The following is a 17,890-nucleotide window of genomic DNA, read 5'->3' on the forward strand; positions in this document are numbered from 1 at the left end:
ACGTACATAGGATGCTGGATAGAGCATTTTAACATTAAACAAAAGATAATACTTGTCCAACCGTTGCTGCTGTGTTTGCAGAGGTGCATAATATGCTACAACCCTAATCAAAAAGTATTTCAAAATTGCAAATAACAAAAACGTAGGTAGGTTGTTGTAACATTTAAACTTAAAATATGTTTATAATTTTTCACACTGCATGAATCACAGGTAGTTGAAAGCAGCTGTATGTTGCTTTAACGGGCCTATAGGTTTACCCTTTGCATGGTGTTTTGTTGCATGTTTAGTTTTTTGTTTATTCATTGTCAAGCTTTAAAAAACTGAAGCCAGACTCCAACATTTTAGTAGCCTAGGACTGTGGTATGTGTCCATGCACTTTTTCTCCACTGCGCACTTTGGGAGCGTATCAAACTGTTGACTCACCACACTCACATGTGAATCCTTTATCTAATAATGTCATATTGGTTGACAAAAAGTTGTCTGTAGTACAGCAATTGCCTGGTTCTGACAACACGCTTAAATTGGTCAGTACCATTAATGAGAACAGTTGGGGATGCTGCAAATGTTTAGTGATGAAATGATACAGCACACTGGCTGGCTCATGGGTAGGTGTGTGTGTGTGTGTGTGTGGGTCTCTGGGAGGAGGAGTGTGTGGCAATGCACCGCCTTTGGCGCACAGAACGGGCCTGACAGAAATGTGTCATGGGCCAGATCCTGCCAGCGGGCCTTGTGTTTGACACATGTGCTTTAGAATAAATACTTCCCCTTTATCTGTGCTCTGCATTCCTTACCTTTAGCGAGTCAAAGCAGGCAATCACCCTTCCGTTCTCCACCTGGCAGCTTTTGGGCGGGTGCGCAAATTTGCATTCCTCGTCACTCCGCGAACATGTCCCCCTCTGGAACTGTCGGCACACCTCCAGCGTCAGCCATTTTGTGTCTCGCATCGAAGCAATATTTAAAGCCATAGCAATGCCGGGGTGGGGTAAAGCTAGCCACTTGTTTAAGGAGACGCTATACTCTAATGGCTCTTCAGTGTGCTAAAAAAACTACTAAAAGTGTAGCAAAAAAGATTGTGTGGGTCAGTGAAAGTCGTTTGCCCTTGCGGACTTCAGAGCAGCAGAGTTGGTGGACTTGCAACCTGGATGTGGGCGCAGCTTGGGAGATGGCGGCTATCAGAGAATCTGTCAATCAAGAGACGTCGCTTGTCAATCAGTTAGTCCCAGGTGCAGGCCACTGACAGGTCAACGGGGGCATGCTCAGAGGCAGGGTGGACTGACGGACCGTCCGAATGTGGTGGTAGTGTGAAGAAAGGGGGAGGGGGTGGGGAAGATAATTGAAACTGGTGCTATTTCGAGGGTGATGGCACTGCTTGGGCGAGAATATAAATTTGTGCAGATGGTGGGTTGGGTATTGACTAAACTTCTCCGAATGGGTCAGTCAGCACTCTGTTTTGGCAGAGAGTCCAGCCAGTTCCCTCAACCGCTGCAGTTAAATATTTCTGCTTGGGTTTCTGAGGCAGCGCAGCGACGGAGCCAGATAAAGATGAGTTGGTAGGGCAGGGGGTGAGGTTGAGCTATCTTCTGTCACAGCGAGGGAGGGAATGTTGCATGCTTGGTGGAGGTGACGTGCAGGCAGGCAGCTCAAGTAGGGATGTCTGACAAGGCACTTTCTGTCGACGATCTGTGTGTGAAAGAGAGAGGGGTTATATTCAGAGGAGTAGTTAAACAACTGCCTGAGGCATTAATGCAACAGTCTGTTTTTTTTATTTTAAGCTAAAACAGTTCATGAAATAAAGTGGAAACATATTGCTGGGGACAGCATTATTTCCCCCAAATCAATTAGTGGACAATCAATTAGAAAACTCTATAAACGCAATAAATCCACTGTTCACAAGATAAAGCTGTGAATGTTCTTTAACAATACAGACCCAACGGCAAAAGTATTCAGAGATTTTTCTGCCTTTGTACTGCTTGGGCAGGCCGCTAATGAATGTTTCTATTTCATAACATTTTTGGGATGGAAAAGGTTTCAGTGGAAACTTAAATGACTAAAACCAAACAAACGTAAGCTATGTAGAAAATAATAGAACATTAAAAAAACAATTAATAATAAAAATATTATACATTGTTATTATGCGAAAAATAAAATAACAACATCAGCCATGGAAAAATTGATAGAATTGCAGGAAACTAGCTTTAAAAATCATTAAAATGTTATATAAAATGTACTTAAATTCCAACATTTCTATACACCGCCAAGGGGAAAACGTAAAACAAAATGTCACGCAGAAAGGCTGCCAATATAATTCTGATCCATTGTCAAGAATTCGGTCAAGCCCTCCAAATCGGAAAAAGCTTAAGCTATAAGAACATTTTATTATGTCAATTTCATGGCCTATTCTGTCCTGTCCTACCTAACTAGTAGACTTTACCAGTAGTGGAAAAAATATCCAATTGTCATACTTGAGTAAAAGTAAAGATACCTTCGTAGAAAATGACTCAAGTAAAAGTTTTAAAAAGTCAGCCAGAAAAATACTGCTTGAGTAAAAGTATTTGGTTTTAAATATACTTAAGTAACAAAAGTAAAAGTATAAATAATTAAAAATTGCTTATAATAACAAAATCAGATGGCACAATTTACACTCCAACGCACAGACATTTACAAACAACGCATTTGTGTTTTGTGAGTCCTTCCGATCAAAGGCAGTAGGGATGACCAGGGATGTTCTCTTGATAAGTGAGGGAATTGGACCACTTTCCTGTCCTGCTAAGCACTGAAAATGTAACAAGTACATTGTTTTCTTTCGGAATCTAGTGAAGTCAAAAATATAAAATGGTAAAGTACAGATACCTAAATAAAACTACTGAAGTACTTTACACCACTGGACTTGTCCCCCAAAACTTAAGCTTGTGCCCTAGAAATGTAGGGCCAAAGCCAAACACTGAGAAATGTTATAACAGTGTTTAGCCTATCATATTAAGAATAGGAGAATAATATGGCTGTCGAAAACACATTGATATACAGATGACTGGCGCCCTGTTTTTAGTGGTGTGAGTGAGAGTGAGAGTGAGACAGAGAGTGAGAGTGAGAGTGAGAGTGAGAGTGAGAGTGAGTGTGAGTGTGAGTGTGAGTCGCCCTTGTTTGTGTGTGGCTAGGTAGAAGGAGGCTGGCTTGAAGTGTTGTGTAAGCCAACAGAGGGCAGTTGCGAGGTTATTCAGCTGCCACTTGGTCTGAGTTCCCGATCATTACTTTGCGTCATTGTGCGCCAACTCGCCCGGCGCAGCCATCAGGCGTGTTGAATACAAAGCAGAGCGGAGAATGGCAACGACCCCTGTGCAATGAGACAGCAAGAGTGCAGTAAGCCAAGCCAGTGCGGGACAGGAGGGACAAAGCCCCTGGGGTCCACCCACCCTGTCGAGTAATGCCGTGACGAGAGCCGCTAGCTAATAGAAAACGTGCAGTGCAGCAGTATTCCGGGAAGCCATCCAACAGGCAGAGCAAGAGAGACCGAGACAGATGCATGTGCCAGACACAATTACGCCACTGCCTGGGTACCTAGAGTGCCTCAACACCCACCAGACAAGACCAGTCAAATTAGACGTCAGATCATTGATATGGCCAGTGGATTTTCAATTCACAGAGAGAGAATAAGAGTCTCGCGCCTCTCGCTCTGCATCTGTTTTCAGGCAATGTCCTCCGGCTACTCGGGTTGGGGAGGGGGAAAAGGACTTGATAGATCAAATTTAAAAAGGGGTCTAGCCTTTAGCTTGCTTTTTCAATCCATTACAAACTGACTACCGTGCAGGGAGCCTCTTTCCCTTAGAACATCTGGAAATACTTTCTGGTGATAACTGGGAGAAGGAAGTGGGGGTAGGGCAGGCGAACAAGGGAGGGAGGGTTGTAAAAAGCTGCAGCTGCTGTTTAGAATTCTCTTCACTGTTTCATATCCCACAGATCCCTCCATTCAAAGACATGGGACAAAATAAGTACAACAACACTAGCATAGTGAGCATACTGCACTCCACAATGAACAAGAGACATTGGTCGGACTCCATACAAACAAATAGACCTATGTACAAATCATAGTCAAAATTTTGAGGGAGTAGCTTTAGTGGTCATGAAAGAATACGAGTCCAGACAGTAAAAGCCATGGCAGTAGTCTACTGTAAGATAGACCGCCCATCTTTGATCGCTTGGCTCGATATCATGGGCAGTTGTCACATTCAGGTCTGCTTAAATATAATGTTAGAATAAAAAAAATGTAAAAATACATATCTACGACTATAACCATGCAACAAGCTGCTGGTGCTAAGTTAAAGTAGGCCTAACCATTATCAGCCATGATGCTCCATTTCTGGACCTGGAAACCAACATATAGGCATACTTTATGGGCAAATTTACAATATTATAGTCACATTCTCATTAAGGCACATGAAAGTTCACATGTATTTTGATCAAATATTTTTTTACATTCAAACGGCTCTCCTGTGAAGTCGTGACTTGCGACATACGCCTAGTTCCTGAATCGGGTCACATATCGGCCCAACCCTAGTGTGTGTGTGGTAAAACACCATCCTGTCATCTTGGAAATTGGCCCACTTTAGAACCGTACTACAAATATGAAATGAGATGCATTTTCTCTCTGACTCCAAGCCTGCAATCCCAAAGGCAGGATTTCATTTCACAGCATCTCCCCCGGGGACAAGATGGTCGCTATGAAAGAACCAGGTAAGAATCATGTCAGATGTGACCTCACCAGTTTATTTTTCTATGTTTTTATTTGGCTCAGAAAACACTTTTTGTTCCTAAATCATGGTAAATTCTGAATCATCATCGCTTAGAAGTGAAGTATTTCTTAATTTCCCGGCATCAGCAATTCCCACAAATCTATGTGTTATTTGAATAACTGTCTGGGTTACAATATGAGTGCGGGCAAAGTTTTTTATTGTAATGGAATTTTGCTAAAAGATTCAAACAAAATGTCAACACAGTGTCTTCTTTCAATGTATTATGACCCCATATCAGGGTGACATATGATAAATGCCTTTCTGCTTCATCTATCAGGTTACCAGTTTAATATGTTATTGGCCTACTCTAACACTTATTTCCTGGTTCAGAAAATACAAAGAACACAGCTAAGATACCTGGTAGCCTACATATCATGGAGAATGCCCTAGAAATCAGGTTACTTGAGCGAGAGAGAGCTCATTCAGCCATATGATATAGCACAGCTTAGCCCTAGCATATTACTGAGCCCCGTGTTTGTACTGTAGCCTGGCCTAAGATAGCCAGTGCATGGGCTACATAAGGGGCGGCAGGTAGCCTAGTGGTTAGAGCGTTGGACTAGTAACCGAAAGGTTGCAAGATCAAATCCCCAAGCTGACAAGGTAAAAATCTGTTGTTCTGCCCCTAGGCTGTCATTGAGACTAAGAATTTGTTCTTAACTGACTTGCCTAGTTAAATGACTTTTTCAGCTTTTTTGAACGACTGCCTCATTTCTGTACCCCAAACATACAATTATCTTTAAGGTCACTCAGTTGAGCAAGTGCATTTCAAACACAGATTCAACCACAAAGACCAAGGAGGTTTTTGAATGCCTTGCAAATGTAAACTTAATTTAACTAGGCAAGTCAGTTAAGAACAAAATCTTATTTACAATGGACGGCCTACTCCAGCCAAACCCGGACGATGCTGGGCCAATTGTGCGCCGCCCTATGAGACTCCCAATCACGGCCAGATGTGATACAGCCTGCAAAGAAGGGCACCTATTGGTAGATGGGTTAAAACTTGTTTTTTAAAGCAGACATTGAATAGCCCTTTGACCGTGGTGAAGTTACTAATTATCTGAGCAGCTAACCGATCGCTGCAGCTGCACATAGTCCATCGGTAAATAGCCCACCCAATTTACCTACCTCATCCACATACTGTTTTTTATTTATTTACTTTTCTGCTCTTTGCACACCAGTATCTCTACCTGCACATGACCATCTGATCATTTATCACTGCAGTATTAATCTGCTAAATTGTAATTATTCGCCTACCTCCTCATGCCTTTTGCACACAATGTATATAGACTTTTTTTCTACTATGTTATTGACTTGTTTATTGTTTACTCCATGTGTAACTCTGTGTTGTTGACTGTTCACACTGCTATGCTTTATCTTGGCCAGGTCGCAGTTGTAAATGAGAACTTGTTCTCAACTAGCCTACCTGGTTAAATAAAGGTGAAATAAAACAATTGTAAAATTAAAAATTATAATTTGGATGATGTATCAATACACCTAGTCACTATAAAGATAGAGGTGTCCTTCCTTAACTCAGTTGCCAGAGAGGAAGGAAACCGCTCAGGGATTTCACCTTGAGGTCAATGGTGACTTTAAAACAGTTAAGAGTTTAATGGCTGTGATAGGAGAAAAATGAGGAAGGAGCAACAACATTTTAGCTACTCCACAATACTAACCTAATTGACAGGGTGATAAGAAGGAAGCCTGTACAGAATAACAAGACACTAAAGTAATGCTGTAATTAGATATTTATGCGTTTCATTTTCAATAAATTTGCAAACATTTCTAAAAACGTGTTTTTACTGTCATTATGGGGTAAAAGACAAAAGCAAATATGTTATCAATTTTGAATTCAGACTAACACAACAAAATGTGGAATAAGTCAAAGGGTATGAATACTGAGGCTAGCCTAGTGGACACACCTCCAGGAAAGAGTGCTGATGAGGACGAGAGGAGGGACAGATGGTGCGCAGATAGGTAGGGCCATGCGACACCCTTGTTGTGACCTGCACAGATCAGTCCTGTACGCCCCTGCCAAGCTCTCTCTTGGTGCTTTCAGGGCAGAGTGATGTGCGCAGTGCTCAACAGTCAAACTTTTTTGACTTTCATCTACAAAATAAAAAATGGCATATGCAAAAAAAAAAATAATGATCCCACTAGGTACACTGAAATGTGCAACCTTTAAAAACTGTACTCTATCGCTCTGTTCCTTGAAAAAAAGAGGCAGGCAAAACCATGCCATCCAGTAAAAGTTCAACATTTTAACAAAGCGCAACTAGCCTAACCAGCCAGGAAAGCAGACCAGAGATTTGTGGGGACTGGGGAAAGCTCCATGTTACGACTAGACCGTCATGTATTCCAGTTACGAAAGCCAGCTGGCCAGGCATTATCGTGGCCATCTCCTAATTTGAATGAGAGCAGGCCAGTGCAGGGTTCTCTCAAGTAAAAGTCATTAGCTGACGTCTGAACACCACCCACGTATCCTATTAGCTGTGTATGCGGTGTTAAGTCTCTCCTGGATGTTGTCACCCTGAGAGAAAGGCCTAGCAGAAACTTTGCATCGTTTCCATTTTACAGACAATCTTCTTAAAGCACCAGCTCGCTGTCAAACAGCAGGTCTATAACAATCAAGCAAATGAATACCTGCTCTTTTGAATTTATTACAATGCAGGAGATGGCAATCCAGCATATATTTGCATATGGCCAAGAGAAACACGGGTAGGCTACATTTTCCATGGCAGCAAAGAGTGCGAGTGTGCTTCAGTGTAATGAAAGCAAAAATGTCCATCTCCAGTTGGTTGTGGGAAAACAAGAGTAAGTGTTGTTTTTTATGATCAGGCTAGTTTAAAATGATTCCTGACGTGTTTTACCATCCTAATAATAATGGTTCTAAAAAGCATATTTGATGAAGGCATTTTGTTCGGAATTTCCATATGGTCAACTGCCGTATCGTGCAATCCGTTTGCTGAGAATTCTGCATAATAATATAAGCCTAGGCTACTTATTTGAGCTGCAGATTTCTCTTAAAAAGATCTTGTTAAATGTACAAATTTAAGTACATTCACATCACATGGGAACGTATTTAAATAAGCTAAACTTGTATATCACAATTTCCTGGAAGTCTACACAAATGTCTTAGCAATGCATATTTTCGAAGCTCAACTCATAGGCCTGCTATTGAAATATTAGGCTAGGATAAATGGATGGAAATTAAAAGTATGTCATCCTGCAAATTGATATTGGCATTAGCTACAGCTCCTGGAGCTTCAAATTATCAAATGTCATTAGCGTAAGGAGAAATGAGAGACACCTAGCTAAGCAGAGGTTAGCAGACTAAGCTAAGCAGAGCTACTGGGAAGGGGCAAAGCAGAGAACATTTAACAAAGTCAGCAGAAATGTGTGCCTCATATCCTAATAGCCTTAACTAAAACTTGGTGACCGCAATGGTCATCTCATGCCACTGACAGGGGGAACTGGCCTATAGGATATTTAACCAATCCCCTGCCCTGATTAGCCTATCTACAGGTCAATATATATCTGATAGCCAATGAGAGGACTGGATTTTAAGTGTATGTAGCCTGTAACAGACAGAAGACCCATTTACTGTGACTGTCAATTACTTTCCAGAATTGAGTACTAAAAGATATGATTGCAACTGTGCATTCACACAAAAGTTACTCAGGAAGAAATGATGTGAAACTATTATATCATCCAACTTCAGATGATCCTCTAATAGCCTGTCTGTCTTTTTAAATTGAGCATTTAGCTAAATTAAATCACTTCCCGGTAGTTCTGGAAGAGAAAACCCTTAAAAACAACTCAACTGTCAAGCTATGACTCATGACCAACTAGCAGGCTAATTTTCAAATGGCTTCCAATGTGGCCTGTTCATTTTAAAGTAGAATTATCCTTTCACTGAAAAGCCATGCTAATGTGAGGGCCAAATGATTCAGCTTTCTTTTCCATCCATCACAGCACACACACAAAATCAGTGCTTGGACATAAAGAGCTTATTTTGAATGTAATGTAGATTGTTGTTACTGTTTAAAAGGTCTGGAGGAAAAAGAAATTGCTAAAAGCTCCCAATCCTTTATAAAGGCATGGCTAATTACCTTTCTGTGTCAGCAGTGACAACCCGCTTGTGAATCAATTTAGGGAGGGAGTTGCTCAGGCTTGCAGCCCCTGCCTTCCTAATGAAGAGCCATTGCATGTCTGTGACGTTACTGTTTTTTGTTGTTTATTTTTTGTAAACAGGAAGGGCTTAACGGTCTTCCATTTCAGAAAACACCCACTTCGTCCTCCACGACTGCCAACTGTTAGTTAGACAGACACCTTTCTAGTGTTTTCCAGCTCGTTTCCAGGCCGCACCGGTCAACATTTACAGCTCCCTCCCATAATAGCACAGTACAGAGCAGTGGATAAAGAGCTTACTGTGGAGTGTGGCTGTGGACTTCCTCTGTGATAAAAGACGTGGGACCTCCTTTAAAAAAGTAAGAAGCCCAACCAAGGCTAATTAGGGAGCCAGCCCTCAGCTCTGTTTCATGTCCACCTCCAGTACAAGCGAAACATATTTTATCTACGCCTATGAACTGCATTGAAAGTGAAACTCTTTTCTGGCATAAAAGGAAAGTTTGAAACAGCCTATTGGAGCGGTCTACAAATAAATCTGACAAATCTTTCTCTCTCTGGCTAGTCCATGTGCTCTGAACTTCATGGAGAGAAGTCTGCATAATTTTTCTAAATCACGAAGGGAAGGGAGAGGCACTGTCTGTCTGTGGAAGTTAGTTTCCCTAGTCATCAACAAGTCCCAACACAAGCACGAGAAATTCAAGCGGCTATAACCAGCAAAGCGTTCGTTAGACTGTACCAGCGAGCTCCCCTCACCCATTTGTGCTCCCCCTCTCTGTAGCTCCCTCTCCAACACAGACTCTCTCTCTTTCCTCCCTACCCACCCAGGATGGTATGCACCATACTGCAGCAAACTACTTTTTAAAAAATAGATCAGAGAGACGTTCTTCCCACCTCGTTTTTTGCTGAGTCCTGTATAGCTCTGTCGTGCCTCTCTCTTTAAGCCACAGCAAAGAGACACCAGGTGCAGCTGCTGTGCCTCGGAGTAGTTCCCCTGCTTCAGCGTCTGGAGCTAATGACCATGTGAACTGTTGTCATTCCCTGGGAGGAGCTGCAAAGCGCTGCAGCAGCCAGAGTCCCATGCCTAGACAGAGATATTTTTTTTCTTTCTCTCAGCCACAGAGGGGAGGGGAGCGAAGCAGGCAGGAAGCAGAGCAGTGTCTGCTCAACTATCTGGCTAAAATGCATAACAGCCATCCCCCACAGCCAGCCCCTTCCTGCCCACCCGCCTCCAGCCAGGTCTGCCCACTCCTTGCTCGGTCCAATAGGAAAAGGAATATCAGATCACAGCTCTTTCCTGGTTGGCTCGCAGGGTACTGACTGGCAGGCAGAACTCAGAACTACCCAATGACACAGACACTGCTGGACCTTAAAGGTATTTCCCCAATTTCATGCCCAGCTTACACACCATCCATCCCCCTTTTGGCCATTCCACGAAGGACACAACATGTAGGCTACTAGGCAACCAACATGAAAACATCACATCATCCTCTGTATCACCATAGGCAAAACATAAACACAGTTTAAATAATATGAAATTATCTGATGTAGAGCATAAGCTCTCCCCACCTGCACTGTAACATGACATAAGCTTAGCAGCAGCCCCTCATGAAAGAGAACATTGTCCCTCCTCTTCTCCCCACCCCAGTGACGACACAAACAGCAGCCTATTTAGTATCACGTGAGATGTTGTGGATGGAACGGCGGCAGCACAGAACTGATGAGTCAGAGCCCCTGCTTCATGATTTTTCAAATCCAATACAACAGCTGTTATTCGCTCCAATTCTCTATCCAACTGTCCCTTTTTATCTCGCTCACCCTCTCTCTGTCTGTGTTGAGCTCCCACTCCTATACATGGACAGCAGATTATGTGGCAGCCTGAGTGCTTCATCAACATCAATGAGGCTAGATATGCTCTTTCCAGTTCACTGCCAAATAAACCTGATAACCCTCAAGGCTAGCTCGGACAATAACACCTCTCTAAATCTGTGGTATGGTGTGAATCTATCTTCCTAAACAAAGTGAATTGTGTATCCTACCTCAGCAGTTGACAGACTAAAACATTTATGTTAGCGCCATCCACCAATGTCACCTTTGCATGCGACCCACCCATAGATCGTAATAGGGGACCCAACTTAAAGAGTCGTATTCATTAGTGCACATTGTAGCAAAACATTTTACAAACGAAAACATAAACAAGCGTTTCTTATTGGACAAATTCAGGTAGGTCCCTCCTTGTTTCAACTTGTTTGCTTCTGTTTGGTTTTAGTGAATAACCCCCCAGGTGATATAGAATCAGTTGGTGCTCTACTCTCATTCCTATGCTTGGGGGGGAGGGGGGCTGGAAATGCCTTGAACAGACAGCAAACTCACTTTACAGCTATGCTTGACAACACTAGAAAGTGCTTCAGAGAGGTGGAAGGGAGATGACTGCTGGAAAACAACTGGAAAATATAGCCTAGGAGGCTATTGGGGAGCAAGTGGTCCTAAACAAAGTCCAATATTCTATCTTAATCACCATGTGACGATGGTATACTAGCCATAACAAAAGTAATGTTGCAGAAACAGATTTCCAACAGGAAAACAAAAGCCTTGCGGACAAACAAGTCAGGCTACTTTCTTCCCACCATGGTATCCCCTCCTTAACCCCTGTCCTGGTTCACCCTTGTGCCTCGCTGTGATATTAAACAACAGGCTATAAACTGCACAAGTGACTTTCCAATGAGTAGGCTAAAGAAACAAAAACAACCAACGCAGAGATATACAACAAGGTATAACAAATAGAGGAAGGGTTTGAATTTTAATTGCACCCTGTGCATATGACAAACATGATATAAATTTGATTTATATAGCCTATGGCTAAGAGGCATGCGCACCAATTGTCCACATAAAATAAAGGGTGTGGCATCTCTCCATTTCAAAGATTTTAATAAAGGAAATAATAGAAACCAGTGAAAGATCAATGATAGGCTACTGCCTTCCTGTTGTTCGCTGTAATTAAATAGCAAAAGGCAGGAGAGGAGTTGTGTTTCACTTTGAACCCCTTGGATGGACTTTCTGCTGACCAATGAATACTTGACTGAGTAAAATGTACAGAACACTATATAATAGAGTGAAATGAGAAGGCTTACCCTACATCAAAATGCAGGATCGTTCAGATGACTGACAATACAAAGAGGCTCCATCTTGTTGAATTGTTTATTTGCCCCTGCAATGTTGCAGAGCTTTAAGTCTCAATCAGCAGTGGGTTTCCATGGCTACCGAAGATGGACAAAACAGATCCACGGATAGACCCAATATCCTCTGTGAATCTCATCAAACAGTTCTTTGCAATGCATATTCATTTCAGGATCTCTCTTTTTGTAATATATAATAATAATATATGCCATTTAGCAGACGCTTTTATCCAAAGCGACTTACAAGTCATGTGTGCATACATTCTACGTATGGGTGGTCCCGGGAATCGAACCCACTACCCTGGCGTTACAAGCGCCATGCTCTACCAACTGAGCTACAGAAGGACAGATAAGACAGACGATAACATGCTACTTGAAGGCTAGGCTATACCATTAACTTCTAAAGTCCTAGCAATTCTCCAGAACACTGAGCAAGATAACATTTGTTAACCTGATTCAATAACTTTTTTTTAAAATCAGGCCTAGGCTATTGCATTAGTTGAGTCTGAAATCTGTATTCTGCTCTGCAAACAGTAGCCTGTTTGCAGTGCACACATGAACATCAGAGCATGGAATAAAACAATTATTAGTAATGAATTATGAGTCACATCCATTGCCTAACTGTTTATTGAGCCTTACTATATCATCCTCAATCAGCATCAATCATATTTGGTACATTAACACACAAGCATAGCCTATTGACCTTCACTCACACTAGAAGAAAACTGTGAGTGAGTGAGTTTTTGTATTTCTAAGTCATAAAATATGTTATATGTCAAAGTTAAATAACCTACATTATGTTTACTTCACCTACAATGTGATGTATGTACTGTTACTGTGGGTGATAATGTCTGCAACACACCGTCATTTGGATCTAACTTGCTCAACCTATCCATGAACGTTAATGAATAGAATACTCGTCTCCCCCCCTTTAAAATTGGACCAATATGTGGCCATTGAATTTATTTCAGGTAACTAGCTAGTTTGCATCGGCTTTGGTATGGCAACATTGGCTTGCCAAAGCCAACTAGTTAGTTAGCTATGTAGGTACAACAACTATCAAGTCAATAACAACATTAATAACGTTAATGACACTGACTGCCACCTGAAGCTTGACAGCTCGATAACACGTTCGCCTGCCGTGAAATTAGGGAACCGTTCTTAGCCAATAACGTTAGTTGGAAGCGACCTCGTGGGTGGAATTTAGTGCGAGCTGACAACATTGGCTAACTGAAGCAATAGTTTCTACAAAATCTGTCAACTCACTTTGAAAGCCTACGAGATGCTAGCTAGTTAACGTTAGCTAGCATTCCTGTTGAAGTAGCTGCGGCAAAACGAACTAACGTTAGTTCGTGCTGGTATAATAACATAGCTATCTATCTATGTTGGCAACCACATTCACATAGCCACGCACAAGGTGACAAAGTAAACAAATTGGCTAGTTAGCAGGTAACTAAACACAATCGTAACAACCCAAGTATGAATTTAGCTAGCTAGCTATTCTATGCTAGCTGGCTACCTGCTTACCTGTCGCATCCAGATGTACTTGTCACCGCGCGCAGGCAAAAGACTTCCAACGGCCCACGCGGAACTACTATCAGGAAAGGTAATATCGAGTTGCAAACATTCTGGTCGGAAAATAAAAATAGAAAATCGGTATGGCAGAAATTACTTTTGCTCACAACTAACTACTGTACAGTAAGGCTATCGTGTTGCACAAGCAACAAGCTATTTTGCAGTTCAGTCACAGCCAGAAGGGGTAACCCAGACACGTCACAGGGATTATAAAACTGAAGCATCCGTTTAGAACGTTTTCTCTTTACCAAATATGGTAGTGAGAGGAAGTCCAGTGGAAGTTAGAGATGATGGAACGAGGTGAAATTGGGCCAACATTCTTCTTTCTCATCGATTAAACATCTGATCTCAAAACTGTGTTTCTGTTTCCAAAACTATAATCTGTTACGAACACAGTGCACTACGTCTTTATAGACTTTACGCTTTGCCAAAGTTTAAAATTGCATTGTTTAGAACGAGTGGGGTCGAATTGAGTTTGTGCACACACGCACTTTACAGAGAAGGCGGAAAATATGCAAATTCATGCTTACAACGCGCGAATGGGATCTCGCTTGCTCGTGCTTGGATTTGCCCACCTCCTTGCTTGTTCTGCCCCCTATGCTTCATGTGCTCTCACTGTAAACGACACAGATGAACTATCTTATGTTACTTATAAATATCTTTGGTTCAGGGATGGCCAAATTATGGTAAAGAAGGATGCACTTGACTACTTGGGGGTAGTGATATAATTCTGCATTGCATGTATTAACACTCTATTTAATTTTTTACAATGTCAATTTAATTTGTTGTCCAACTTGCACGTTTAAATAGATTATGTTTAGATAAATATCCCCGTCATCCTACCAATAGCTGTACTTGGTATGGTCCAAAAGGAACGTCAGCAGCACACGGAAGGGCAAGGGATCCACTTGTTGCCTAGGAAACAACTGTGAATCTCATGGGACAAAATATGTAGCTAGCAAGCTACAGATTTTAATAAACAAAATCAAATCAATCAAATGTATTTGTCACATGGTTAGCAGATGTTAATGCGAGTGTAGCGAAATGCGTGTTCTTCTAGTTCCGACAATGCAGTAATAACCAACGAGTAATCTAACCTAACAATTCCAAAACTACTACTTTATACACACAAGTGTAAAGGGATAAAGAATATGTACATAAAAATATGAATGCGTGATGGTACAGAACGGCATAGGCAAGATGCAGTAGATGGTATCGAGTAGAGTATGAGATGAGTAATGTAGGGTATGTAAACAAAGTGGCATGGTTTAAAGTGGCTAGTGATACATGTATTACATAAAGATGCAGTATATCATATAGAGTACAGTATATACACATATATATATATATATATATATAGGAATTAGAATACTAGAATGGACATGAACGTTGTTATTTAATTTGATTTAACTAGGCAAGTCAGTTAAGAACAAATTCTTATTTACAATGACCGCCTACCCTGGCCAAACCCAGACGATGCTGTGCGAATTGTGCGCTGCCCTATGGGACTCCCACGGCCGGATGTGATGCACCCTGGATGCTGCATCACATAAACAAAAATGTAGAAAACAAAAATGTTGACATTTATGGTCTGTTTACATATATTGTAGAGGCTATTTATACAGAACATCTGTATTAAACCCCTATAAACTGTATTTATAATTATATTACAATATTTTAGGTTGAGAAATATTCTATTACACAATTTCTGATCTATCACATGCCTTACATTTATTTTCCTGCAAAGTAAAATCAGGATTAGACCTCTACTGTCATTCATTCAGACTGGTTTGGATTTCTCCCTGGCCAATATTGCTGCCATTTTAACTGCATTCTGGGGTTTATGACATAGTCCCTGAGATCTCTATGGGTTTACCACACGCACACAGACACACACACACACACACACACACACACACACACACACACACACACACACACACACACACACACACACACACACACACACACACACACACACACACACACACACACACACACACACACACACACACACACACACACACACACACACACACACACACACACACACACACACACACACACACACACACACACACACACACACACACACACACACACACACACACACACACACTTGCTCTTGTAGTTAAATTAAGGTTTTGACCCGTAAGGCCTCACTTGAAATGGACACCTCTGTCACCTTCATAGAGTAGCTCCCCTTCTATTACATTAGCATATTTCTCATGCTCAGATGCTCTGCAAAAGCTCCCACTTGTTATGATATTTTACAATGTTGCCAAAACTGGATTTAGCATCCATCTGCCACACAAACACTTCTGCCCTCAGCAAGTTGCACAAGTCAAGGAGGACCATGTCAAAAATATTCATGGAATGAGCAGGGCATGGATTTGGCTCTTCTGAGTCCTACCCACGCCATGCCTAGGGCCTATTGAGTGAATGAACAATGAGCCAGCTAGCGCTAGCATGCACTGTGCTCAAGACCAAAGGGCCAGCATAGTGAAATGTGTGTGAATCCTAGCACATGATCAGCAGCAGATGAAGGGGGAACATTGACTCATCTTTAGGGATTGTCAAGGATTGACAACTGTATAGTAAAGGCATGCTTTTTATGGTTAAGTAAATAGAATGAATTATATGGGCAAAACACTGAACATTCGTCAATTTAAAAAGATTATGGAATTGTAGCCGACGGCGACAGTAAAATGTAGATATTGTAGTACAAAATATGTGACGCATGTTTCATTATGCTACTACGTGTAAATACATCACTGTAAAAGGACTTGTAGAGAGAATACTACAGACACAGTGGAATCATTGATCAAAATATGACAATTATTGATGAAATACAATACAATCGTAACAGGTTTCTCTGAAACAAAGCAAAAATAATTAGCTACAAAAAAAAGAAAAAAACTACAGTAAAACGTCAACTGCAGTGTTCCTCACCTGGCTTAACAAAGGATTGATTACTGTACTTCTATATTTCAACGCTGTCTTGTGGATTTGGCCACAGGTTCTCATCCACATCACAATGGATGTTTTCATTAGCCAAACATCTTGGGAAGAATCTTCGGGCATTGCGAATCCAGGCCTGACACTGGTCTGCCGTGATGTCATTGCATGCTTCATCCATGGCCTGGAGAAGGGTGGCTTGTTCATGAGGGCGCCTATCATATACCTTCCACCTCCATGTGTAGAAAAAATCCTCAATCTGGTTAAGGAAAGGAGAGTATGGGGGTAAGTACAGGGTGGTAAATTGTGGTTGGGCCTGAAACCATGCTTATACCATTTGAGCATGGTGGAACCTGACATTATCCCACTCAATGACATTGGTCATGCCATCAGCTCTACAGACCTGATTTAGTTCATCAAAGAAGGTTACATTCGAACGGCAAATCATGTGGCTGCCTGCAACTCAATATATAGAGTAGATACTGTAGAGCTTTAGATGTTGTTCGACCAAACTTTAGAACAGGCAAGATGAGTAATCTAAGCAATTTTGACCGTGGTATGATTGTTGATGCCACACATGGTGATTCTAGCATCTCAGAAACAGCTGCCCTCCTGGGATTTTTACGCACTACAGTCTCTAGAGTTTACAGAGAATGGTGCGATAAGCAAAACACATTCAGTGAGCGGTAGTTGTGTGGGAAAAACACCTTGTTAATGAGAGAGGTCAGAGGAGAATGCCCAGACTCATTCAAGCTAACAGAAAGGCCACAAATGCTCAAATAACAGCTGTTTAAAACAGTGGTGTGCAGAATACAACACCATGAATAATTCAGGCTGTTGTGGAGGCAAAAGTGGGTCCTACCCAGTACTAGATATGTGCACCTAATAAAGTGGCTGGTGAGTGTACAGTAATGTAAAATCTGAAAACATAGTCTGAAAAAGTGGTACATGGGACCATAGAAACAGTGTCTGATAAAGAATGATGATGAAATATTACAGCCATAGATAATGTGGTCCAATTGGTTCATATTCCACGGTAATTGGTGTCAATGAATCTCGTTATCCTGAAACTTTCATGATCTAAACATGAAATATTGTTCTTCAGTTTCCATAAAACTATGCATTAAGAGTAATGCAACAGCTACTTATCATTTTGAGCAGTTGTACCAATTGATAGTTAGATCATTGTAATGAAATTAATAGACAGTCATTTCAGATGTAATGTGTGAATTGCATTTTGAAATGGTAATACTTTGATGTTAAGTTGTG

At 41.4% G+C, this 17,890-nt stretch overlaps 1 protein-coding gene across 15 annotated transcripts in view; it reads right to left on the reverse strand.

Moving 5' to 3' along the window:
- Positions 1–13,873, reverse strand: part of LOC118363665 (muscleblind-like protein 2a) — a 75,764-nt gene extending 61,891 nt beyond the window's left edge. For 4 of the 15 annotated variants that reach the window (XM_035744757.2, XM_035744768.2, XM_035744763.2 and 1 more), the window contains exons 1-2: positions 13,616–13,866; positions 792–1,680 (exon numbers count right to left, since the gene is read on the reverse strand). In XM_035744757.2, the coding sequence (XP_035600650.1) occupies positions 792–965 (174 nt within the window). In that variant the 5' untranslated portion in view covers positions 966–1,680; positions 13,616–13,866. Of the gene's footprint in view, positions 1–791; positions 1,681–9,806; positions 10,046–13,615 lie in introns of those variants that run through there. The other 11 variants (XM_035744769.2, XM_035744765.2, XM_035744767.2 and 8 more) reach the window with 6 other exon arrangements.
- Between the last annotated feature and the right edge of the window lie 4,017 nt (positions 13,874–17,890).

Source organism: Oncorhynchus keta, chromosome 30, assembly GCF_023373465.1.
Source record: "Oncorhynchus keta strain PuntledgeMale-10-30-2019 chromosome 30, Oket_V2, whole genome shotgun sequence".
NCBI lineage: Eukaryota > Metazoa > Chordata > Actinopteri > Salmoniformes > Salmonidae > Oncorhynchus > Oncorhynchus keta.